At 39.6% G+C, this 25,801-nt stretch overlaps 1 protein-coding gene across 2 annotated transcripts in view; it reads left to right on the forward strand.

Moving 5' to 3' along the window:
- The window catches only part of stx6 (syntaxin 6), a 41,281-nt gene that overhangs the window by 10,976 nt on the left and 4,504 nt on the right, over positions 1-25,801 (forward strand). Inside the window, exons 2-6 of one of the 2 annotated variants that reach the window (XM_076277796.1) lie at positions 2,698-2,867; positions 2,987-3,081; positions 7,084-7,146; positions 14,828-14,956; positions 17,917-20,124. In XM_076277796.1, coding sequence (XP_076133911.1) covers positions 2,698-2,867; positions 2,987-3,081; positions 7,084-7,146; positions 14,828-14,956; positions 17,917-18,057 — 598 coding nt within the window. In that variant the 3' untranslated portion in view covers positions 18,058-20,124. Of the gene's footprint in view, positions 1-2,697; positions 2,868-2,986; positions 3,082-7,083; positions 7,147-14,827; positions 14,957-17,916; positions 20,125-20,668; positions 20,776-25,801 lie in introns of those variants that run through there. The other variant, XM_076277795.1, reaches the window with a different exon arrangement.

The raw sequence follows: 25,801 nt of genomic DNA on the forward strand, positions 1-25,801 counted from the left end.
CATTCACTCCTAATACATTTTGAACGTGATGGAGTACTACCATTTAGGGGAACATCCCCCAACCACACACACACACACACACCATACCCCCCCCCCCCCACACACACACACACACACACACACACGCGCACACACACACAGACACACACACAATTATTTTTTTTATTACTACTATTTAATTTATTCTGTAAAATTGAGCTGGCTTTTGATCACAAGAAACTTCATTACTGATAAATCCTTTGATGAGTACATGACAATAAACTTGAACTTGAACTATACTAAACAAAAACGACACACTAGATTTCACTCCTAGGCTATTTAGAGTTGAAGTAAAAGATCTAGAGACTATGCACACAAAGGTTAATTTTGTTAACAAAAGTGGTGAAATCTGTATTAGTTAGCACTTCACCTATACATTCAGTTCACAGGCAACTACTCTGGTGGATATCCCTGCCGTCAGCTTGCCAGTTACACGTGGCATTGTGTTGTGTGTGATAAAATGGCACATTTTAGCGTGACCAGTACAATCTGTGTGATAATCATGCTTTTAAATCATCATCTTTTGTGTCATTTAGGGCTGGGATAAACGATTATTTTTTAAACGATTAATCTAGCGATTATTTTTTCGATGCATCGATTAATCTAACGATTAATTTTTTCAGTTCGATTCGATTTCGATTCGATTATCGATTATCTCCACATTAATTCACTAATAGCAACTTATACATGTTTATTTACATATCTGAATGAAAAAACATGAATTCTTTAACATTGCAATATACGTTTATTGCTTTTAAGATTACAAAATAAAAGACTATACAAGTGCAAAGTAATGCATTCTTAGTCAGAGGTAGCATTCAATAAAGTTTGCAGTGTCTAATTGAGTGCCTGTCATTTTAAGACGTTCGTGTGGGAATCCTTGCAATTAAAGGAATTATAAAGGAGTAAAATGCACTTTAGATCGATTTCCGGATGATTGGGGGTACATACGTTGAGTCCGTAGGAGTCTTATTGCTGAGTGTGTTGTAACACGCTCTGGAAATTCACAATTTCGTCGCCGTTTAAAAAAAAAAAAAAAAAAAAAACATAGTCCAGTATTTCTTTCGAAATTGAAATGAAGTTGTATGGACTGGACTATGTTTTTTTTTTTTTTAAACGGCGACGAAATTGTGAATTTCCAGAGCGTGTTACACAGCAATAAGACTCCTACGGACTTTCCCCTGAAGGTGGCGGCAAAGATGGCAACATTTCCGGAAAGGTACTGGCTTGATGAAATTCATTCTGGACTCTCTATTTGACCACATAAAGACCTCGGGATACTTCGGTTTGGCTTTAGGGACCCTCTACTCACTACCACGTAAGTGTTATGTTGTTTGGAACTGTAGAAGAGGTATAAAAATAGCGTTTTGTAGCGGCGCAATTGAAATGCCCCGCTCACTTCCAGGCTACGAGTTGTGACTGAAAACGGTACAATCGAACTTTCTCAAAACACATCCAAATGACATAATTTTGATGTCAACTCAATGTATGTACCCCCAATCATCCGGAAATCGATCTAAAGTGCATTTTACTCCAGATAATTCCTTTAACATTACCACAGTTAAAAGGCTGCTGATATGTGGATGCAATTCATAAGTAGTTAGTTCAAATAACGGTTAGTACTTCTCCTTTGGACAAGCACTTTTGAGTCTTGGAAAACACTTTTCCATTTACATCGGGATTTTGCAAACATTCAGAGTCAATAAAATAAGCCCTGCATGAATAACGAATACAAGCAGCTGCAAGTAAGCATGCTAAACTTGACATCCAAACAGTATTCTAACGTTAGCTTTGAGATACTGCTTGATTGCATACTGTAACTTAACTTAGTAGTCTCCTCAATGTACTACGTTGTGATAAGACCTTAGCAGAGTTTACTTTAACTTTAATGCAGCAGTTTTGATCAAATTTGCGCAGCATGGTCACGATGCTAAGCGGATTTAATAGCAATTTAGCCCACTGTGTTCTGCAGTGCTTCTATGTGGCAACAACAATCGTGAATATTTTGTTAAATGCACATGCAGAGGAGGAGCAGCGGGCTCGTTACGATAGAGAGCGGGCGGGGCGACGAAAGGCTGTGTGAGTAAAAAGTGCAGCTCAATGAAATTATTTTATCTTATCTTTAATTTAAACAGTAGGCCTACAACATAGAACATCAACGTGTGGTGGCCGGTTTTGATTTCGTGGTGCCCAGCCACAGATTAGTCAACGTATGGAAAACACTGAAGGTGTAAGATTAAAAATATTTAGCAGCACACGTTATGCTTGACGAATCGACGCTAATATTTTGCGTCGACGTATTTTTTGCGTCGATGTCATCGATTACGTCGACGCGTTGTCCCAGCCCTAGTGTCAGGGAATGGGTTATCTTGGTGAAGTGCTTACTAACACAGATGTCAATAAATTTGTGAACACTTTTATAGCCTAATTATACCACTGTATTAAAAGCCTCCTTTGCCAATAAAACAGCTCTTAGTCTTCAACTTGATGGTTCATGGACTGTTTACATTTCATTGTATACATTTCATGTAGTGTATAAATATCCAAATGGTATTGACTTTTGGGAGATGGCTCTGGGTTATTATATTACACATCAGATAATTTTCAAGTCTTAACTACTGATCAAGTTAGCTTCTAGTGTGTCTTTTTTTTCTGCAGGGAGGTACAGAAGGCCGTGAACACTGCTCAAAGTCTGCACCAAAGGTGGAGTGAGCTACTTCAAAACCCTGGTAGCTCCTCCACAGAGGAGGTAGACTGGACAACCAATGAATTGAGGAACAGCCTGAGATCCATTGAGTGGGACCTGGAGGACCTGGATGAGACTATCAGTATCCTTTAATACAGTACAAATTTCTCAGTCATCTGTAAACCTTCTATTCTGCCCATTCCAGTGGATAAAATATATGTTGATACAGATGATGTATTTTGGCCTTAACATTTTGTGCAGGTATCGTTGAGTCCAACCCAAAGAAGTTTAACTTAGATGCTGTAGAACTTGGAAAACGTAAGGCATTCATCACAAGCACCAGACAGACAGTCAAGGTCAGTGTAATGCAATCTTAGAGTGAAGAGTAGATAAGACATTCATTAATGGCATCTATTATGATTGTAATAAAAAAAAATCATTGTTGGTTTCTTGATGAATTGTTAACTACTATTAGTAATGTGGCTGCACAGAGGAGAGGGGAAATCTCAGAGGGGAACCATAATGCAGCAGAATGTTCAAGTCCGACCCGAGGTCATTTCCCGTACCCATACCCTGTCTCTCGATTGATTGATAAAAAAAGAGAGGCATTATCCCTTTTCCTTCTGTCCAACTTCTGTCTTACCAGTCTAATTTATATGTTTAACCTACATGCACAAAATTTGGTAGGTGTGTGTAACTCCTCAAGATGAACAACTTTAATATGTACAGTGTGTAACTTATTTGTCCGTAGTAATTTAATAAAATTATAGGTTTGGACCAGTTTAGGTATGTGGGGAGGTGAAATAAAAGACAATAACAACTTTGTTTTAAATATGTAGAATAAACAGAAATATAAAATATTTAAAAGTAAGTTCAGTTAAATATTGTTAATCCTGTTCACAATATAGGAATATTATATAATACTATGGGCTATCTATTACAAATAATTTAAATATACATATATATATATATATATATATATATATATATATATATATATATATATATATATATATATATATATATAATATACAAACAAAGTTTGACAGAGTGACCCACACCGTCACTATATTTATAGTTAATTAATTGGGTATGCTATCGTCGTAATTGATGACCGACTTAACTTCTCTGAGCATGTAGCCTCAATTGCAAAATCATGTCGGTTTATCAGACCTTATCTGACACAAGATTTTCTTGTACAAGCCATGGTTATCTCCAAGCTGGACTATTGTAATTCACTGTTAGCTGATCTACCTGCTTGTGTAGTAAGGTCGTTACAACTTATTCAGAATGCTGCAGCACGCCTGGTCTTCAATCAGCCAAAGAGGACGCATGTAACTCCTCTCTGAACTACTCTCCACTGGCTCACTATAATGACCAGAAATATATTTAAATCTCTCACTTTGGCCTGTAGGACACTGACTGGATCTGCTCCCTGCTATCTTAAAGCAATGATCAAGATTGTGGGCAACCGTGGCCTACTGGTTAGCGCTTCAGACTTGGAACCGGAGGGTTGCCGGTTCGAACCCCGACCAGTAGGAAGCGGCTGAATTGCCCTTGAGCAAGGCACCTAACCCCTCACTGCTCCCCGAGTGCCGCTGTTGTTACAGGCAGCTCAATGCGCCGGGATTAGAGTGTGCTTCACCTCACTGTGTGTACACTGTGTGCTGAGTGTGTTTCACTAATTCACGGATTGGGATAAATGCAGAGACCAAAAGAGTACTTCAGATGTATCCCCAACTGCCCACTGCGGTCTTCTGATGAGCATCTGTTGTGTCGACCAGCCATAAACGCTAGATCAAATTCAAGACTCTTTTACTCAGTGGTTCCTTGTTGGTGGAATGAGTTGCCCAGTGCTCTCTGCCCCTGTGATAGTTTTGGGTCTTTCAAGAGGGGTCTAAAGGCATCTGTTCAGCATGCACTTACTTATTATGTTAAGGGGAGTAGGAGGCTTTATGAGCGACCCCTCCTCCAGTGGCACGACTCTGACAAACTCTCATGTATGCAGTGGAGACATGTAGTAGGCTAATAATAATTAATTTCACTGTAAGGTAATAACCCCAGATCTTAAAAGCCCTCGAAAATAGAATATTACAATGTGTGTTGGGTCCTCCTCACATGAAAGATCTAACGTTCCGTTTCAGTGGAGCGTTCTAGAGGATCGTTCAAATTCGAGACAGGAGAGAAAGTGCGCATTTACAGGGCTTGTCAATGTTATGTGGTAGCCTACAGTAGAGGCTATCTTGTATAGCTCGGGTAGGTAATACTGTAGCCTAAATGGTGGATAATTAAGCTATACATCATATGCTGAAGTATGGTATTTCTGAAGTATTAAAGATTTAAAGGAAAAATAACAACAAGAACCGTACAGAACTGAAAACTGTGACTAAAACCGTGATAAGAACTGAACCGTGGGTTTTGTGAACTGTGCCACCCCTAGCCGCCTTCAGTGTTTTCAACGTTGGGTTGTAATGGAGGCTCGCCATCAAAGTCCTCCATCTTGTCCAAGGGTTCAGGGGACCATCAAACTTTTCTCAGGGAATAAAAAAAAAACCTGGCCAAATGGGATTAATCTAGTAGGCTAATTAAGCTCCTTAGTTGTACGGCTGATCTGTTGACAAAGTCTGTGTTTAGCGGACATACATTTCAAATAAGGCATTACTTTTTTTTAGACTTCTTGGTTTGAGGTGACGATGTTAACTCCCCAAGGTTCAGCATTTTAAAATCCTTTTTTTGTAGTATTTTTGGACTCTTTCAATCCTTTGCTTCTTTGTTGTTGTATTCATAGTTACTTGTTCTATCTATCCGCTTGTGTTAGATGGACATTTCTGTTTGTTTCTGTTAGTGTTTCGATGAATGAATGAATGATGCGCGGCGTGCGAGGAATACTTCCTATTACGCTGACTACCTTTACGTTTTTGTTACTTTTACTCCACCCTTTGCATAAAATCTTCTTCAGCATACCTGAAAGACTTTCAATCGGAATTAAGTCAGTACTTTGTGGTTCCCAATTTATCAGTGGAGATGATTCTTCATTCTCCTTGATCCACTTTTTCACAGTTTGAGGTAGATCCTTCCTGGCATTGTCGTCCTGGAATTTTCCCATGCCATGCTATGACGGAAGGAAAGATTAAGCCCAGATCATAACAGGCTTGTACAGTAGGTACTATTAATGGCTAGTCATTTTAACACCTGGACTCTTCCACTATGGAGCCATGCGTTGTCATGTGAAGAATGCAGTTTGGCACTGTTTTCCTGAAATATTCTAGGCCTGCCCTAAAAAATATGTTTTCTAAATGTTGTATTATTCTTTATTACACGGCTCTTCACAAGGCAAGTAGAACGCTCCATTAACTTGAATGGGCTTTCCCAAAGTTCTACGGTAAAATATTTTCATGTAATTACCGCTGCAAACATATAATTACCGCTGTCAATGGCAACGGAGTTTGTGCTTCTACTTTAGGTATTTCATATCACTACGCAAGAACTGGAACTTCATTCAAAAGTGAAAGCAGGCGGATCAGCTGTGTTCTAAAGAATGTTTGATTCAAGTTCAACGTGTGTTGTTGCAAACTATGTTTCTCAGCAAATGCCACGATGAACGGTAACAAATAGGCTAGGCTATGTAGGCTATATGTAAGTCATATCGTGGGAAGTTTATTATTTTGTTTTGGTCCATAATTTTCAAAAAGTATTTAAAATTTTGATTGGTCTGATCACAGGACAGTTTTCACTTCATCTTAAATGAACTCGGGTCTAGGGAAGACAGTGGAGTTTATGGGTCATGTCTATATATGGTTTCCTCCTCATACCTCCTAATAACTTTTGAGATTTGCAGATCATAACATTGTGCTTTTATTTACAGTTTATACAGCATGTAGAAAAATAATAATTTTGTCATTAAAAACATTTTAGTATTCAACACGAGTCAACATTACTTTCTACAGAAATATAGCTGTCACACAGTGCACCCATCATTTTCCCAATTTCTCAATAAAATGTAGGCTATGGGACATTTATTAGCTGGTTGCTAAGGAAATGGGCAGTAACAGTGTAACACATCTGATCATCAAGAAATATTTTTTGTATACACCGCTATTGATGGAAAATTCAAAGTAAATGTTGCTTAAGCAGATCATAGTTTTATCGTATCTCATTTCCAAGCATGTTGTACCTTCATGGTATCCTGGGAGAACCTAGTCACTGGTGGTGACAGAGTTAAACAGATACAGATGTATATTTTCTTTGGAACTAAATAAACAACTGCATTTAAAGCCTAAATTTACAAAAAAGATTTGATTGCTGCACTTATGAACTTACAGTATGTCTACTGATAAAATTCTACGGATATGTTTCAGGACATGAAAGATTATATGGCCAGTCCAATGGCTCAGGCAATGACTGAAAAGAAAAATCGTCAGGTATGTACATTTTCATTATATGCAAGATTCACTGGTGTATTTCCCTCTGAAATTGTGAATTTGAGGAATTTGTTTGTAAGTGTTTGATCTCATTCAGTGTACCTTGTGATGAAATGAAAAACCTTATAGACTTATAGGACCGTATGTATAAAGGGTGTTTAGCTACATTTTTTTCCTGGTCAATATCTATTGCTACATTCCAGTAAACTGGGAAGTTGGAAATTACAGACATCCGACAAGGAAAAGTGCATTGGAATGCCACTCGATGAATCTACCCCAACTTCACCGAGATGCAGTAGTCTGACGTCACAACAATGAACTGAAGCGCTCTGTTCGCATAGTGTCTGCTGCAACAATTAGGGCTGGTTCAGACCGCCGATGTGGCATGTGCATTGCGTGTCTTTTCTGTGACGTCTCTGATGCACCGCTGCTGCAGCCAGTCTGCCTATTAAAACATCTCTTTACTGTCTCTTTTGAAGGGCAACACTTCCAACACACTCGCGTGTTGCGTGAAAAATAGGCGCCGGTCTTATTTTTAGTATGCATGCGTGTGAGACGTACACAGGCACAGGCAATGTGCACGCTCTAACCTGTTAACATGGGCACCGAAATTGAAATGGACAGGTAACACAGCTGACACGCACGTTTGAAAAAATTAAACCAGTCTTCTAAGTCTCTTCCATTCCGAGTCGCTGCCTTCCGTTTCGAACAGAGGCTAGGACTATCTTTAAGCTTCACGAATGGAATGCTTCAGTTACGTGCCAGGTGTAGCCTTCCCGGTGAAGAAAAACTCTGGCAATTTTTCACATACAGTGCCTATAAAAAGGACTCACCCCCCTAGATATTTCCCCTTTTATTACAGTGCATGCAAAGCCATGCACTGTATTGTTATTCTGTGGCTTCTTCTACTTTTTATTGCAGTGCATGAAAATCCACTGTACTGTTATCACTAGGCTTCTTATAGGGTCATTCCACGTTAATTCAACCAGGTCCCACGCACTCAAAAAAATCTAAAAAAATTACCAGGTGTACCTATGTCAACCAGGAGACACACTTTAAAATTACTTTTATGTAAGATGAATACTTTCCAAGATACAGCCAGTTTATTGGAGTTTTTCGGCTGGGCTCTGTTTAGGCCTTCAGAAGACATATTTGTACTCAACATAGGCTCTTGATTTATGTTCCTTATTGAGATAAGTAGAAACACTCTCACAAAAAGCAATGAACAGAAAATAAATTCCTTCAGGGTCTGAACAGCAGACCTCACAAGTTAGTACAGTACGCTGTGTTTGGAAAATAGGGTCCCGCTGGATTTTCATGTAAAAATTGATTTTTTTGCATATTTTGCTAATATAGAGTCTAAGGAACAAGATTTTTTTTGTCTTCAAATTTTCACAATCCATCTTTAGTGTTTTTTCCTGTATGTTTTAAAATAAGCGATTATATCTAGTCCGAAAAGTGATTTTCACATTTTCTTCTAATTTTTTGACAATTAATTCCACTTTTTGCACACAAAACCCCCAGATAATGTAGAAAGGTTGTTGGTTCTAAAACAATATCCATAGTTTTCAAACTTTGAGTGTCTGAAAAGTGTAAAAACACCTCCACCCTTGTTGCCCATGTCAAAAAACGATTTCTTAATCTTTGCTTTTCTTGATGCTTTCCTTGACCTGCCATGTCATTCTATTGTCTACCTTAAGAGAAATTTGTCTTAGAAATAATCTATAATAGTACAAATAGGCAACACAGTACACCACTAGGGGTCATAGGCATGGGTAGTTGAGTAACAGTAGGCAAAATTAAGAAACAAAAGAATATAAGGTACAAACAAACAGACAAACCACGGATGGCCCTCTCACAGCCTGAACTAATACAAAAAACAAATAACTCAAGGGAAAACATTGCTCAGACACTAAACCATGTGCATTTGCTCTCTTTAAAAGCAACGGGTTATCCACAGCCAACAGGCCGGGCGTTTGAGAGAAGCAATGAAGTCTTAGAATTAAGAATAAAGCCATGTTCTTCCAACAACAACAACCACAAACACCCATGCGGCAAAAATATCAAATGACCGGCTGTGTTCTCCCAGAGAGGAAGCTACGTATATGATCACCACCCACGGGTGGGCGTGTGCGCCAGCGCTGCAGGTCAGCCTTTCTGCATACAGTACACACCTGGCTTTAAAGTTCACCATCCTTGTAGCATACCTATCTGCCAAGGCCTGAAGGGGACGGGGAGAATATTTACTTCTGCTAAATACTCATGTGAAACAGACTGTGGGAGGTGGAAGGGGATTGAATGCGGTCCGGCAGTATTATGAGTGGAACGTCTTAAGGGGGCCCTTTTCCCCATACAGCCTGATCTTATAGTGTGTGCCAATTCCATCAAGACACTCCACAATTTAATACTTGGTAGACACCCATGTATCCTGGATTTTGTGGCGACCGTGAAAATGGTTCTTGCAAAAGAGTTTACATGTACATTATATTTAGCAGACACTACTTGACCAAAGTCACTTACATACTGTATGTCAGCTATATTACAAGGGATCACATTGTCCCCGGAGCAACTTGGGGTTAAGTGCCTTGCTCAAGGGCACAACAGTGAAAGCCGGGAATTGAACAGACAGCTTTCAGGCTACTGCACGCTAGCCTAGCTCCTTAACCACTACACTACCACTGCCCACTTGAAAGACTAGAGTGCCAGGTGGTAATATGGGTGCAGTGTCAGGACCACACACTGCAATCTCCCAGAAGAACTACATTTATTGAGCTAAAAACATAACGCAACATTTCGACCCACCAGGGTCTTTATCAGGCCTAATGATGACCCTGGTGGGTCGAAACGAGCTGAGGGAGCAACTGGGGCCATTTACACTTCTTTTCAGGGGGTAAGGTCCTGACCAAGTCATGAAGTGTCCTGTTGAAACGTTCACATTGACCATTCCCCTCTGGAGGATAAGTGGCGGTTCTAGTCTTTGTTATGATGTAGGTGTCACACAGGTGCTTCAACAGCTCCCCCTCAAAGCTGCGCCCCTGATCAGAGTGGATTCTCCTTGGCACGCCATACACATAGAACCATCTCTCAGTTAGAATCTTAGATACGGTGGAAGCTCTCTGATCAGGGGTGGGAAAGGCCTGGGTAAGCTTTGAGAAAACATTTGTGATAACCAGAACATTCTCTTGTCCTATGCTCAATCCAAGAGAGTAAAGTCAATGGAGATTATCTACAAAGGCTTAGTGGCTAACATATTTCCCAAGAAATGGGTTGTCTTGCTTTAGCAAGCACAGTGCTCACACTCAGAACACCACTTTTGCACCTCATGCCACATCTGGGGCCAGTAGCACCTCTGTCATATCAAATCTGTGGTCCTGTCCACCCCCAGATGGCCGTGGTTGTTGTGTAGGCTAGTGAGCACTTCGACTCGCAACACCTTTGGCAGTAAAAGCTGCAGCACTGGATCCCTAGAAGGAGGAGCCTAGATCGCTCGGTACAAGGTCCCACCCACTTCCTGTATCTGGGACCACTGCTTTATCAACTGCGGACTTCCCTTGGTTCACTCCACTTGTCTTAACGGGTATGTGGTCGTCCCGGTCACCAAAACCACAGGTATCTGGAAATACAGGGATCAGTCCCTTGTAGGACTTTCAGGTCTCTTTTGGTTCGACCAGGGATGGTGTCCACCATACAAGATTCTGTCATCCAAGAGTCTTGGATAGGTGCACTCGAGGCTTGCATGTTGGCTATGGCAAGCGGCAGGGGAACGTCCAGGCCGTGTGACACAGATCGCAAAGTGTTAGTGGGGCTTCTGGGAAACCTAGAAAGGGTATCGCCATTGCAATTAGCTGTCCCAGGATGATATTTGATGAAATAAAGAGGGCAAGCTGAGAAACCCAGCAATAATCCAGAGTGCCCAGTTTCGCTGACTGCAGGTATTGGAGGGGATTGTTGTCAGTGTACATGGTGAACGTGTTGCCCAGGAGATACTTGCCATTTTTTTCTGTGATTGCCCACTTGACTGCAAGGAGTTTGAGTTTCATGGCACTATAATTTGACATGTTCCTCTCACTTGGCCGCAAGCCCCGGCTAGCAAAGGCTATTGGTCGCTGTAACCCATCCTTCTCCTGTGACAGAACTGCCTCCAATCCATGCATCCGTCTCTAAGATAAAGGGACGACTGAAATCAGCATAACCTAGGACTGAACAAGCCATTCTTTTCAGGCTCTGAATCCAGAAAAAGTTCTGAAGGCAAACCTGAACGTCACTTCATTCAATGTTAACTATCCAATATTCAGATGTCTGTAATTGAAATGTATGCAAATTAGCGCATAATTAATGATATATTGTTAAATTACATGCATAAACATATATTTTCAGAAAACTTGTAATGCAAAAAAATATTGTCTCTACATAAATAATCAACTAGTAAAGTTTCATAAGAATATCAAAGAGTTACATTTTTTACCCTATTCACCCATTCTATGTTGCCTATGGAGGCCAGTTTTAGGCCGCAAATGCTAATTAGCAGGTTTAAAACTAAAAAATCAGCTAAGTAAATATGATATTCAGAATCAGCACCCAAAAATTAGGCAGAATACCCTCTTTGCCAGTGTTTTCTCACATTTGACCCCCAAGTGATAGTAGTCCCAGTCTTAATTATGCATTATATAAATGATGATGTCATCTAAGTGTGAAAATGGATCGTGAAAATTTGAAGACAAAAAAAATCTTGTTCCTTAGACTCTATACTAGCAAAATATGCAAAAAAATCAATTTTTACAAGAAAATCCAGCGGAATTACACAAGACACCGTACTAAGTCTGAAAAATCATTTTGGTTCTCATTTTCAGAGCACCCAAACACCTTGTGGGAATATACAAAGATTTGTTTTATTTTTTATTTTATTTTTCTTTATTCTCCATGATCCCTTCTTTTTAAAAACACCAATTTGACTTGTCTTAAACACATCTTTCATTTTTATTTTCCACCCTGAACATGAGCAAAATGCCCCATTGAGATCAATATGTTTTATATAGAGTTACCACAGTGCCACCTGTGGTTGTATGGCACATAGAGCTGAATGGAAACACAGCTAATGATGATGAGATGAGTTCCCCATTTAGATAGATAGATAGATAGATAGATAGATAGATACATACTTACTTACCTACTTACTTACCTACTTACTTACTTACTTAACACAAGTCATATTAATAATTAGCTGATTTAGTAGCTGAGGCGTTAGGATGAGGTGGTTTAATGAGTTGGAAGAAGTATGTGACTTTTCCACCTGTCAGTGAGTTAGGCTGCAACAGAGAAGGTTCATGTTCAGAGTGCTTGCCAGGCCTTTATATCTTCGATGCATCTTACCTGGATGCTAGAATTTTAAAGATGTTGTAAACCAAAATGTGAAATTTGTTTGGAAACATCTTGTATAGATTAAAAAACCTAATTATTGTAAAAACATCTGCTTTCTGCAATAGATTTGGACAAGATGCATTTTTTTTTGCACTTGACACAGGTGTTTTCACTAATTAGCTCATTTGTACGGTGTCCCAGAAGGGTCGCACAAAATTAGCATTTCAGAAAGCAAATTGCAAAATTAAAGAGAAATTAGTTTGAGTGACGGTGGATCAGACAAGTTGTTCTAAATATTTAGGGAATAATATAATCACTAGCTAAAGTGAACCTAGCAGCACATGACTACTCCTGCATCTAGCCAATCAATAACATAACTTGATCTCATCTTCTACTCATAGGGGTCATTCCGTGTCAAATCACCCAGTGGCTGGCAGGTCACCCTCTCCCAAAAAATCTGAAAAAAATCACAGGTGTTTGTAGACCAAACCTATGCATACATCTTAAATAGTATATCTGTATCACTAATGGTTCCAAAACTACAGCCCTTTGAAGTTTCAAGTCATTTTAAGCATCGTGGTGAACAATCCTTTTTGTTCAACTTCCAACATTATTGGCTCTTTTAGTATTTCACACACATTAGTGAAACTATGTGAATAGAAGTACATTTTCACAATCCAATCAAATCAGGTGTATCTTGTGTAATTCCCCCTCTGCAAAGCTCTGAAAATGGCTATAAATTCATTATGTGAAAAAACATCACCACCTTTGAGGGCTTGTCATTCAAAAAGTATGTGACACAAATTCATCAGATTTTTTTCCCACTCATGTATGGATTATAAGGACATGAACCATATGAACCATAAACTGTGTGTTTAGATTGGATATGTGCAGCAAACAAGTGACTCTCTTACTCTTCCATTGACTTCCATTGTATTAAAAGAGCACCACATGTGGTGCAAAGTGGTACTGCAGATCCAGTACAAATTCAGTGGATTTATAGACAATATTTAAAAAAAATCTTATCTCAATGAAGAAACTCAGCAACAAGCCCAAATTTTGGGCAGATGATCCTCACATACAGAATGATATATGGTAAAATTAAAAAAAATCCTGTTAACTGTCCACGTGGTGAAATGAGAAGATGAAAACAGGCTTTTTGAAAATCAAGCCCAATTTTAAAAAAATGCTCTGAAAATATGAAAATGATAACAACCAAAGTTAATGCATGGACAGGACCTTATAATACATATATGTGTAGGAAAAAAATCTGATGAATTTGTGTCACATACTTTTTGAATGAGAAGCCCTCAAAGGTGATGATGTCTTTTCACATTATGAATGTATAGCCATTTTCAGAGCTTTGCAGAGGGGAAAGTATACAAGATACGTCTGATCCGATTGGATTTTTTTAATTCAACAGGAAAATGTACTTCTATTCACATAGTTTCACTAATGTGTGTGAAATACCAAAAGAGCCAATAATGCTGGAAGTTGAACAAAAAGGATTGTTCACCACAATGCTTAAAATGACTTGAAGTTTCAAAGGGCTGTAGTTTTGCAACGATTAGTTATACAGATATACTATTTAAGATCTATGCATGGATTTGGTCTACAAACACCAGTGATTTTTTTCAGATTTTTTCGGAGAGGGTCACCTGCCAAATTGCACTGAAATTGGGTGATTTCACACGGAATGACCCATAGTCACTCTATTATCCATCATAACATCTTATTATGATATGATACAGCAGCACAGACAATCAAACACAGGAAAATGGCAACATATTGTCAAAATCATAGGCAAACCACTCACTAGACTGTAAAGTGAGCAAATACCTCCACTATTTTACATACTGCATGCCTCTTCCAGCTCCTTTCATCAAGTAAGCGCCGCTGGACTCCTCACTGTAGTCCTCTGCTCACTTACTGCTGTCTTCCATCCACCTACCTATGTTGTCTATATGGTGTATGTTTCTATAGCAATAATATGTGTCATGTCTACTGTTGTCTATATATGTATTGTGCTACAGAGGTTAACACACTGTACCAAAACCAACGCCAGATAAACTATCCCAGCCTTATAAACAGCTAGATGGTGTTATGGTAAAAGAAAGAAATGGGTTCATAAACCAAGCACAGTGACAGGCTCTTTGAAGCGCATGTGATGAGTATGAAAAATCGAATAATGAAGAGAATCTGCAAAGAGATTAAATTTGGTTGTTTTGTGACAATGTATGAATAATTTAATTATGTTTATATATGCCAAAAAACATGGTTTGAAAATATCCCAACTATTTTTGTCTTGTCTATTTTTACAAAGACTTTAGTTGGTGGTAGCGGTTCCCAGGGCCCAATCTGGCAACCTGGAGATGACAAGTACACTCCTCTGGATCGGGAGCTGCATACTGCCAACTCTCAGTTTATTGAGGAGCAACAGACCCAGCAGCAAGTATGTTCAGTGAATTGCATTTTTATATGGTCATGGGACATTTTAACTCAACATAGAAAATACTTTGATCTAGACCCCTCTTTTTTATACCTATTTTAATTAAAGATGTCAATGTAAATATCTGACAACTGGTGTGGGGCGTATGACTACATGCATGTTTGCTATGTATGATCATTTACTGTGCTATAGAAATATTGACGTAAAATATGAAAATTGTATATGTGTGTCTGTGTGTGTGTGTGTGTGTGTGTGTACATATATTTTGTGTGTGTGTGTGTATGTATATATATATATATATATATATATATATATTAGGGCTGTCAATCGATTAAAAATGTAATCTAATTAATTACATACTCTGTGATTAATTAATCTAAATGAATTGCATGCATCCATTTTTACTATGAACAAATCTTAAAAACAAGTTTGGCAGATGAGTATCAATGAACAGCTTAACCAACATTATAGACTTTAAATATCAACGTGTCTCTTTTATTATAATTTTCCCTTCGGGTCAGGCATCAGCATAGTGCCTGGAGTCAGATTTTTAGCATGATAAATGTAAATGACTAAAGTTACCACTCACTGTCAATGACATGTGCAGAGTAGGCTTCCCTAACACCAAGGTAATGTGTGGAATACCACCTATGATTTATCCTTTTTTTGGCCATTCAAACGTGTAGATTTTTATTCACATAATCACTAGGTTGTTGCCTTTTCTATCCAGTAGGTGGCAGTCCAGGATAAGAAATAGGAGTTCAAGAAAATAAACTAAATAGTAGGAACAAAGAAATGAAAGCAGCATTGTGAATTTATTGGAATGGAAATAAATGTAACCGCCTTCTACATACTTTTGAAGACATTTTGTTTCAAGTGTGCAACAAATGTAGTCAATTCATTAAGGGAGTTGGTCGGTTAGTTAGTTATATATAATTATATATATATATATATAACCGACCAATATATTAGGGCTGTCAAAATAACAAGTCAATTTCGATTAACAAGGCCACAGAGCTAATAAATAAGCTAATACAGTTAGGAACACAATTTTTATTCATACCCCTGCCATATATTGATCTAAGATTTAGTCAATTTCTCTTGACCAATACACTATATTGCCAAAAGTATTGGGTCACCTGCCTTGACTCGTATATGAAATTAAGTGACATCACATTCTTAATCCATAGGGTTTAATATGACGTCAGTCCACCCTTTGCAGCTATAGCAGCTTCAATTCTTCTGGGAAGGCTTTTCAAAGGTTTTTTTTTGTGAGGTCACACACTGATGTTGGACGAGAAGGCCTGGCTCTCAGCCTCCGATCTAATACATCTCAAAGGTGTTCTATAAGGTTGAGGTCAGGACTAAGTTCATTCACACTCACACTAAACTCACTAAACTATGCTGCTATAGCTGCAAAGGGTGGAATGACGTCATATTAAACCCTATGGGTTAAGAATGGGATGTCACTTAAATTCATATGCGAGTCAAGGTAAGTGACCCAATACTTTTGGCCATATAGTGTATTTGTTCTGACTGAAAATGACACTGCCATATGCCAAAAGTTTGTAAGACAATGTGGTAGAAACGTGGAATCATGTTATGAAAAATGGCATGTCCAAAATTATTCATACCCTTTTAAAATAATCAATGGAAACATCTTTATTTGCTATCACAGCTCTCAAAATGGTTCTTATATTACCTACCAAGCCTCTCCATGTCTCCACAATGATTGTAGACCGCTAGCCTGGCCAAACTTAGCCAAACTTAGCCCCGCCCACAACATTTGAGGTCGGGGAGTTTGGTCTGGACTTGTTCCGTTGTGGAGCAGCTCTATTCCCAAACCAGGGGTGCGTTTCCCAAAAGCTACCTTGTTGGTTGCAATGCAATTTCCCATTGCCAACCAACTAATCAGATTGGGCTTTGTACGATGATAGACAGATGAGCAACAGTGCCTTGTCTGTCACGTCATCTGAGCAGGCTTAGGTTGATTTTGTTAACAACAAAAATGCTGTGGCTAGAAGCTAAACAGATGGCTTCTAAGACCCTGTTGCACAAAGAAAAAAGGCATATTATTTTCATGCAGCTTGGCCTTTAATTTACACGAAAACATGTTTTATCACTGAAAACGATTATTTCTGAAAACTCTGGGAAAAGTGGATATGTGGAAAAACTCTGGGTTTGCGACACCCTTCCCCAGCTGATTTTAGTATCGTGTGAACGGAATTATTTTTAAAAATGAAGGAGTACCAGTATATCCGTTTTTCCGAATAGCCTACCCTGCTCGTTGTCTTAGATTTCGTTATCGGGTGTTGTACAAGATATTGACAGCGCTATAACTTTAAAAACGACCAGAAAACAATGTAAAGGCATTTGTGGAGAAGGTTGGTTGGGGTGTTCTCCCTACAGCTCACGGTAAGCTATTTCGTTATGTCCCAATGGAGCAGTATCAGACTCAAATTCTGACTAGAATTGAGTATGATGACGTCAGGCTAGTAGACCACACCTTTTTTAGCAGCAATCCAGGTTTTGTTGCAGGAATGATTCTTTGCCATCACTTTGCCATCACTCTGGCCTTGTGCCATTTCTTGCCTTGTTTGACTGTATGTGAACAGTGGGTAATATTTCCTTCCACTTCTATGATGATGATTCACAGCTGTATCTCCCACTTAAATCTAGGGACTCCCTACAGGCTCTCCAAGAATGCCTTGATGAAATCAAAGTCTGGATGGCAAATACTTTTTTGACCCGTCCAAATTTATTAACCCTCACTGACAACTTGGGTCACCTCTCCTCATTTGTCAAACCACATGCAAGAAATTTGGGGGTTATCTTTGACTCTGGGCTTTATCAGTTGAGAACCATCACCAAGCTTCAAACCTTTCTGTCATATCACAACCCTCAATAAGTCATTCATGCCTTCATAACATCACGGCTTGATTACTGCAATTTCCTCTACCTAGGTCTCCCCCAATCACTGTTGTCACGCCTTCAGATGGTCCCGCAGCGGCAAGGCTGCTAACTGGTACCAAAAAACTGGAGCATATTACCCCAGTCTTAGCCTCCCTTCACTGGCTCCCAGACCATTTCAGGATCCAATTTAAGATTCTGCTAATGGTTTTTAAAGCATAAAATGGTCTGCTCCCAATCTACATCTCTGACCTCATACACCCCCATTCAGCCCCCAGGTCTCTTAGATCTGGCAACAAATACCTTCTCCACATCCCCCGCTCTTGGCTAAGGCAAAAAGGCGACAGAGCCTTTGCAGTCACTGCTTCATGCTTGTGGAATCAGATGCCACCTGATATAAGAACTTCCCCCTCCATCACTGCTTTTAAATCCAGGCTCAAAATCCACTTGTACTCTCTGGCCTTCTCTGCCCTCTAGCGTGCTATGCTTTCTTTCTGTGTCCTGCTGTTCCTTGTTGTGTAGATGTATGTATATGTATTTTATTTTTTATTTGTTTTATTTTTACTTATTTTATTTTTCTGTTTTGAAAACAGCACTTTGGTCAGCGTAAGCTGTGTATAAATGTGCTATAAAAATAAATTTGACTTACTTACTATGTTTAGAATCACTGTGTGGTTTAATGGTCCAAAGCCTCCTATTGGGGCAGGTCTCTCGGCAGATTGCCTGATCTTTTCCTCCAGAATCTTAATGTAGCCCCTTGTTTAAGTGTTACCATTTACTTTGACAAGGTCACCAGGTCCCACTGGTTGAAAAAAAAAAATTCTCAGGCCATGTCCCTGGGTAAAAAACAATCCATGATCAGCATCCATGATGACCGAGTGGTATGGAATGGGGTGAACATTTTAACCACCAGAGCACCATACCCACAGTGGAGAGCTTTAAAAAAAACAGAATGCATTTTGTGGCTCTCACTCTGCAAGTTGGAAGACTGTGTTTAAACAAGTCTTAATGGCTGTGCAGCATTTATAGGGGTTTTCAGTGTTTCCTCTACGTTGATTTTAGGATGGCGGCCTGCCACGGCAAAATGAATGCCGCCATGGTATCAGAATCAGGGCAGACACACAATGTAGTTGTGGTTGCCTTTTAAATAATCCTGCCGACGTATCCTCCCCCGCTGGCTGCCACTCACATTGCAATTTAACAATAAGTAAAACTAGTCAGAGGTTATTATGGCTCGTCCAGTTTCACTTCACATATCACATACTGTATTGATGTGGCCTATTTAAAACATTAACTTTCTTCCCAGTGTTTCCTCTTCATTTTGTAGCGGTGGCCATGCTTCAGAATTAGGGCAGACGCACAATATTGTCCGGACGCATGGTAGGCTATAAATGCCCTGTGCTGGCTGCAGATAATTGCGGTTTAACAATTAACAGCAATGCTAATCCGAGGTACCTGTCTAGTTTTATTTCATAAATATATTGTTTTTATAGACGTTAGTGGCATACAAGATCTTCCATGGGCTACCCATGTTTGTCAACATCGCAAAAACTACGGGTACAATTTTTGTACAACTTGGTCCATTAATCCATTAATTTCTGGAGCTGATCGTACTCAAAAGTATTTCCCATATCTTAGCCTATAGCTCGCAACAACAGCGAAAATGAAACTTGTAGAGTGGATGTCTCTCCGAAGACTCCACTGTTACATTAGATGCGCTCTCAATTGTGATTCGATGCAGGAAGAAAGCAATGACTGGTAGTAACGAAGGTAAATGGGATTAAAGCAATTTTGCAAATGTGGGGACGGCGCAAAACTTGGCCAAAAACATTTTGTAAGCACTTGCGATGATGGCCTATAATGTAACCAAAGAAAGTAAAGGAGGTTTGCACCAAATAAAGGCTGTGCACAAAACTTAACTTCTGTCAGAAACCAAGTAGGCTAAGTGTTTTCTCCATTGTCAACATGAACTATGTTCAAGCAGTGACATGCGGTTTAATGCATGGGGTGACGTGAGTCTTGGGCCTGTCTTTAGTTCCTGAATCCTGTTCCTCTCAAATCACGTTAAATGGTGTGAATAGCAACTAGAAAAAAATCCCGGCCGACCCCTGTGTTATTATTAGGCTATAGGTTCAAATTAAGCTACAGGCTATATATCCTATGAGTAATCCATAGTAAAAAAAGTATATTTAATAGAATAATTAGGTACAACAATTAGTATTTTACCTGGTTGCACCACCTGACTATGCGCAATGTCACATCATTGACCCATTTGTTTTAGGTGTTTTTCAGACAATGGAGCCTGGCAACATTGTTAAACTAAATGGCCTCCAACTAAAAGGACTACATCAAGATTTTTAAGGAAAACCTCAGGCACTGAGCAGGGAACCTTTAAGAAAGACAATGATCTGAAACATCCAGCCAAAGTGGGAAATAAATTGTGAACAAGAAACAATATCAACATTTTAGAGTGGCCCAGCCAGAGTTAAGACCTCAATCCATACAAAAGTTAGAACAAGGCCAGAGTGATTGCAAAGAATGGTTCTGGCCTCAAAACCCGTATTGCTGCTAAAAAGGTGTGGTCTACGGTCATTGTGGAGACATGGAGAGGCTTGGTAGGTATTATAAGAAACATTTTGAAAGCTGTGATGGCAAACAAAGATGTTTTTATTGATTATTTAAAAAGGGTATGAATAATTTGGACACGTAAAAGTAATGTTTCATAAAATTGATAAATATAGCTTATTTATTAGCTTTGTGGTCTTGTTTGTGTGTTACTTTGATGGTCCTCTATGTGGTTTTCAGTTCATATCTGACAAGCAGGATGAGCAACTAGAGCTTGTATCTGGGACCATTGGTGTTCTCAAGAACATGTCTCATAGGATTGGCCAGGAGTTGGATGAACAGGCAGTGTAAGTCACTATCCCTTCCTCACACAACTGCATTTTATTCATGTGTTATTTTGTTACAATATGTTTACAGCAATGACTGTATATAGATTCATTGGTATTCAGTATGGCTGTCAAATCTAGCTATCTATTAACCCCAAGACCATCTTTAAAAATATTTTTTGTTTGCAGTATCAGGCAAACAGTAGGTAGGTCTATTTATTTATGTATTTATGTATTTTTTTCCAAGATTCAAAGTAAAAAAGTAAAATTTTGGTCATGGGGATTACGTAGGTATGACTTTAAAAAAATGTGCATATCGTGACGTCACTGACTGGGTCTTCAATTTAAAAGAAACCACTTTGATTTGAGGGTCAAACTGTAGCACGTCCTCAATTGTTTGAGTTTCCTCCACCAAAACTCTAATGGTCTCCTTGAGGTCAATGGACACGGTAACCGTTAGAGTGGAGAAGGGATAGGAAAAGATCTGGGCACAGTTCTTCCAGAACTTCATGCCAAGTTAAAGCGGTGTCAATGTTTTCATGCATTTTTTAGATGTATTACTATGTGACTTTATAGGCTGACCACAAACATTTCCTTTGCTGTATCATTACAGACAAGCGTGAACAATTGACAATTGAAACAAAGCGAACGGCCATAGTGTGGCATGGGTAAACCAATGGTGTAAACATAATCATAGATGACGCCACAGGTTTTTATTTTAAAGAAGTAGGCAATTTATATTCACAATACTTAACTAGAATATAATTGATATTATTTTACTGCATTTGTATTAGTTGTTTGAAGAGTAAAAAAAAAAAAAAAGGTCAGTCTTAATACAAGTTTACAACCGGCAAGTCGGTCGGACTAAAAGGAGAAAAAAATAAAAATTGGGTTGGTCCTAAATTGACAGGCAGACAAAAATAGTTTTAAGGATGGCCTAAGAGCCCTTTCTACTTGTCTGTACGCTTAAGTATTCAAAAAAATATCATGAAATGAAATTGCATCATAGTTACAGTCTACATAGAGCTCTGCGTTCATCTACACACCCATTACTCTCGTTTGAATGCCAAGCTGGCCTAGCTTGGAGATCAGCTTGGAGGGGATTACAGTGTTAAATGCTGAACTGAAGTTAATGAACAGCATTCTAACATATGTATTGGGACTGTCCAGATGGGTGAGTGCCAGATGGAGCGCTGTTGAGATGGCATCCTCTGTTGATCTGTTGCGACGGTAGGCAAATTGATACGGGTCCAGTGAAGCAGGCAGATATGATTTCAGCTAGAGTATTAAAACCCAAATAGTTTGGGTTTTACAACTTAAGTTAGATGGAAAAGTTGTGTTTTTATTTTCATAATCTTTGTTCAGTCAACACATACAATGGCCAGTTTTGTTAGCTAACAGAAATGTTGTGATTGTGACGCTCAGGCCTATGAAGTATAAGTCTGCCTGCAAACTCTCACTGAAGAGTGGAAGTAGATGGCTCAATGGTTAGAGTTACAGATTAAGACGTGGGAGTCTGAGGTTCCATTCCCGTGTAAAGCGTTTTAGCAGAGATAAGTAGAAGCGTTGCCCTTGACACACTGGTCTGCGGCCAGCGCTGGTCTTGATTATTTTCTTCACTGACACGGGGATGGCCCAATCATATCACGAAACAGATGAACATGACGTTATTTTATATCCTCTGAGATAGAGAGAAAACGCAACTAGGCGCAGAGAAGCTGCTAGAAAAAAAAAAAGCAAATGCTGCCAAATGTGCCAAAAATACAGACAACATGTTTGCAGTGGTGGTGGTGTCAACTAGGGTTTAATCCCGGGAAACGGAATTCCCGAGAAATCTGATCAAGACTATTTCCTGATTCCCGGGAAAGGTTATGACGGAAAATAAAATTAAAAACCCAAGGAGTGTGCGTCCATTGTTGTCATGCGATAACGTTGCGCCGTAGGCCTACCGTAGCCCCTCTTTGAGGCCACCAACAGGAGACCACCCCACCTGCAACAGTTGTTTGAACGGAGAGTGCGTTTTCTATCTGCGGCCAATTTGTCACAAAAATCCGAAACTGCCTGAGCGCAGAGATCTATCGACGCTCTCTGCTTCTTGAAAGCACACTTCCAATAAAAAAGAAAGAAGGGCAGGATGAGAATGAATTGTAAACTAAAAGAAATGTGTAGCCTTGTCACAAGTTCAATGCAATGCTGATATTGCAGCAGAGTGTTTAGGCATTTTTTTTTCCAATTCAGTTTTACATAGGCATTCCTGGGATTCCCGGGAAATGGGTCATATTTTCCCTGGATCTGATTCATCTAATTTTCTGGAAAAATAGTAAACCCTAGTGGTGACAGCGGTTCTGGCAGTGGCACTCACAGTGAACAGGAACATGTACCTTGTACAACCTGTGGTAAGCTGGATTGCTTTCAGAAGCTATGTAATGAGTAGGCTAAAGCAACCCAACTCCTTGGTAAATCTTTCATGTCTTCCATCCTAAACTAAATAGTCTTGAATGTGAGAACACTTTTTTTTTAAAACCACCATTCACCAAAGTCAGCGGGCAACATACTAATTTCATTAGAACATTTAGCCTACAGATTTAGATGCAAGCTGTGGTGATCAGCAAGTGTTCTAATTAATACCAAAAATCGCCAGGCCACCTGAAATATTGGCTGATTGAACAACGTTATGCCCATGCATTATATAGCGTCAGTTGTGCACAAAATAATATAGCCTAATGAGCATGATGCCTTCTTCAAACTCTCCTTTTCTTACCTTCTAGCTCTCGCCTTGGCTTTGTGCGTGTTACTGAGTGATGCTTGTGGACATTGTTATACAGACAGCCAAGTTTTAGCCAATTTAATATTTGCCACTCTGTTCACTCTTGAACAGAGAAGCGTAACTGAAGAAGCAGTAATAAAGCCAATTTATGTAGGCCTATTTGTGTAATTCTTTGCACAGCACGGTCTCAATGAACAGAGAATGCTACTTAAATGCATTGAGAATGCACTTGGCCATGACACGCAATAGACAGAGGCAAAATTCCTGACACTTATTCAACAATGAAAATCTTCACAGTGGACCAACAATCTCCCTTGGAGTGCAGTGCCCATAATTTGCATCGAACAGTCCAGGGGTAAATTGAGTCAAACAACACTTAAAGTGACGTGAATATTCCTTTCCATATTAAAAATCCCAGGGGACACAAATCAATCAGAAGGAGATACAATATATAAGTACTTTTATTATAAATATTTGTTAAAACGAATAGCAATTGGCACCTTGACAAAACACTGGATATGGAAATAATAACAGCCCGTACTGAAACCTATAGAAAGCCCCAGACGAATAGATAAGATGTTTTGTGGTGCGTCGGAAAATGAGACATTTAATTTTTTCCCGAATAGTGGGGTAGCCACTGGCCTCGTGACCTCATGGGCTAAACCATTAATGAAAGCAAAACAAACATAAACAAAACAGCCGGATGCCTTTTCATAAAATAACAAAGACACCTTCATAAACAATAACAAGTTTTATCGTGAGACTGTGTATCGTTTGGAGCAGCGCATTGGTAGGCTATATTAAAAGCAGAAGATTTTCAGTTTGCTTTGGGATTGAATTTAACTTAACACTTTCGGATTTTTTGATTATTACGGAGCCCGGGAAGGGTCACATTGGTAAATATTTTTAGGTCACGTTGGTAAATATTTTTAGACCGCACTATTGCGTTCCTTCGCAATAGTTTTGCGTTCCCATGAAATACTTTTGCGTTCCCTCGCAATACTTTTGCGTTCCCTCGCAATACTTTTTGCATTCCCTCGCAATAACTTTTGAGTTCCCTCGCAATAATTTGTGTTCCCTCACAATAACTCTATGCTGCTGCTTCCTCAGTGAGCCGTGCCACATCCCATGTCGAATTGGACAAACGATATTTTAAAATCCTCACTTTAATGTTACTGTGTGAGGCTGGCAACTATAGTTATGCCGGTTCATAAGGAGCCTCACAGCTGTGCAAGTTGCAGCAACTATTTCTCCTCTCACGGATCCCGTTCTCTCGTGAATCCATGTTGCCGTCTGCTGTGTGTGTGTGTGTGTGTGTGTGTGTGTGTGTGTGTGTGTGTGTGTGTGTGTGTGTGTGTGTGTGTGTGTGTGTGTGTGTGTGTGTGTGTGTGTGTGTGTGTGTGTGTGTGTGTGTGTGTGTGTGTGTGTGTGTGTGTGTGTGTGTGTGTGTGCGCGCATTGAGTTAGCCTACCCTCTCCCCACCTCTTCCCCCACTAGATCCCACTCACTCACTGTGCGCTCTGATATGACACTGACCATGAACTAACGTGCTGACAGCGCTGCGTGAATGGGGACTGAAATGTATGGAGCCCAAGTTGAAACTGCAAAGCAACAGAACAAAAATTATCCTGAGGAACTCAAAAATACGGAGCCCGGGAAGGGTCACGTTGGTAAATATTTTTAGACCACACTATTGCGTTCCTTCGCAATAGTTTTGCGTTCCCACTCAATAGTTTTGCGTTCCCTCGCAACAACTTTTGCGTTCCCTCACAATACCTTTTTGAGTTCCTCAGGATAATTTTTGTTCTGTTGCTTTGCAGTTTCAACTTGGGCTCCATACATTTCAGTCCCCATTCACGCAGCGCTGTCAGCACGTTAGTTCATGGTAAGTGTCATATCAGAGCGCACAGTGAGTGAGTGGGATCTAGTGGGGGGAGAGGTGGGGAGAGGGTAGGCTAACTCAATGCACACACAGCAGACGGCAACATGGATTCACGAGAGAACGGGATCCGTTAGAGGAGAAATAGTTGCGGCAACTTGTACAGCTGTGAGGCTCCTTATGAACTGGCATAACTATAGTTGCCAGCTTCACACAGTAACATTAAAGTGAGGATTTTAAAGTATCGTTTGTCCAATTCGACATGGGATGTGGCACGGCTCACTGAGGAAGCAGCAGCATAGAGTTATTGTGAGGGACCACAAATTATTGCAAGGGAACTCAAAAGTTATTGCGAGGGAATGCAAAAAGTATTGCGAGGGAACGCAAAAGTTATTGCGAGG

Source organism: Alosa pseudoharengus, unplaced genomic scaffold (assembly GCF_046254945.1).
Source record: "Alosa pseudoharengus isolate Yale_2024_CS ecotype anadromous, Long Island Sound unplaced genomic scaffold, YU_APseudo_1.1 YU_APseudo_1.1_scf_11, whole genome shotgun sequence".
Lineage (NCBI taxonomy): Eukaryota > Metazoa > Chordata > Actinopteri > Clupeiformes > Clupeidae > Alosa > Alosa pseudoharengus.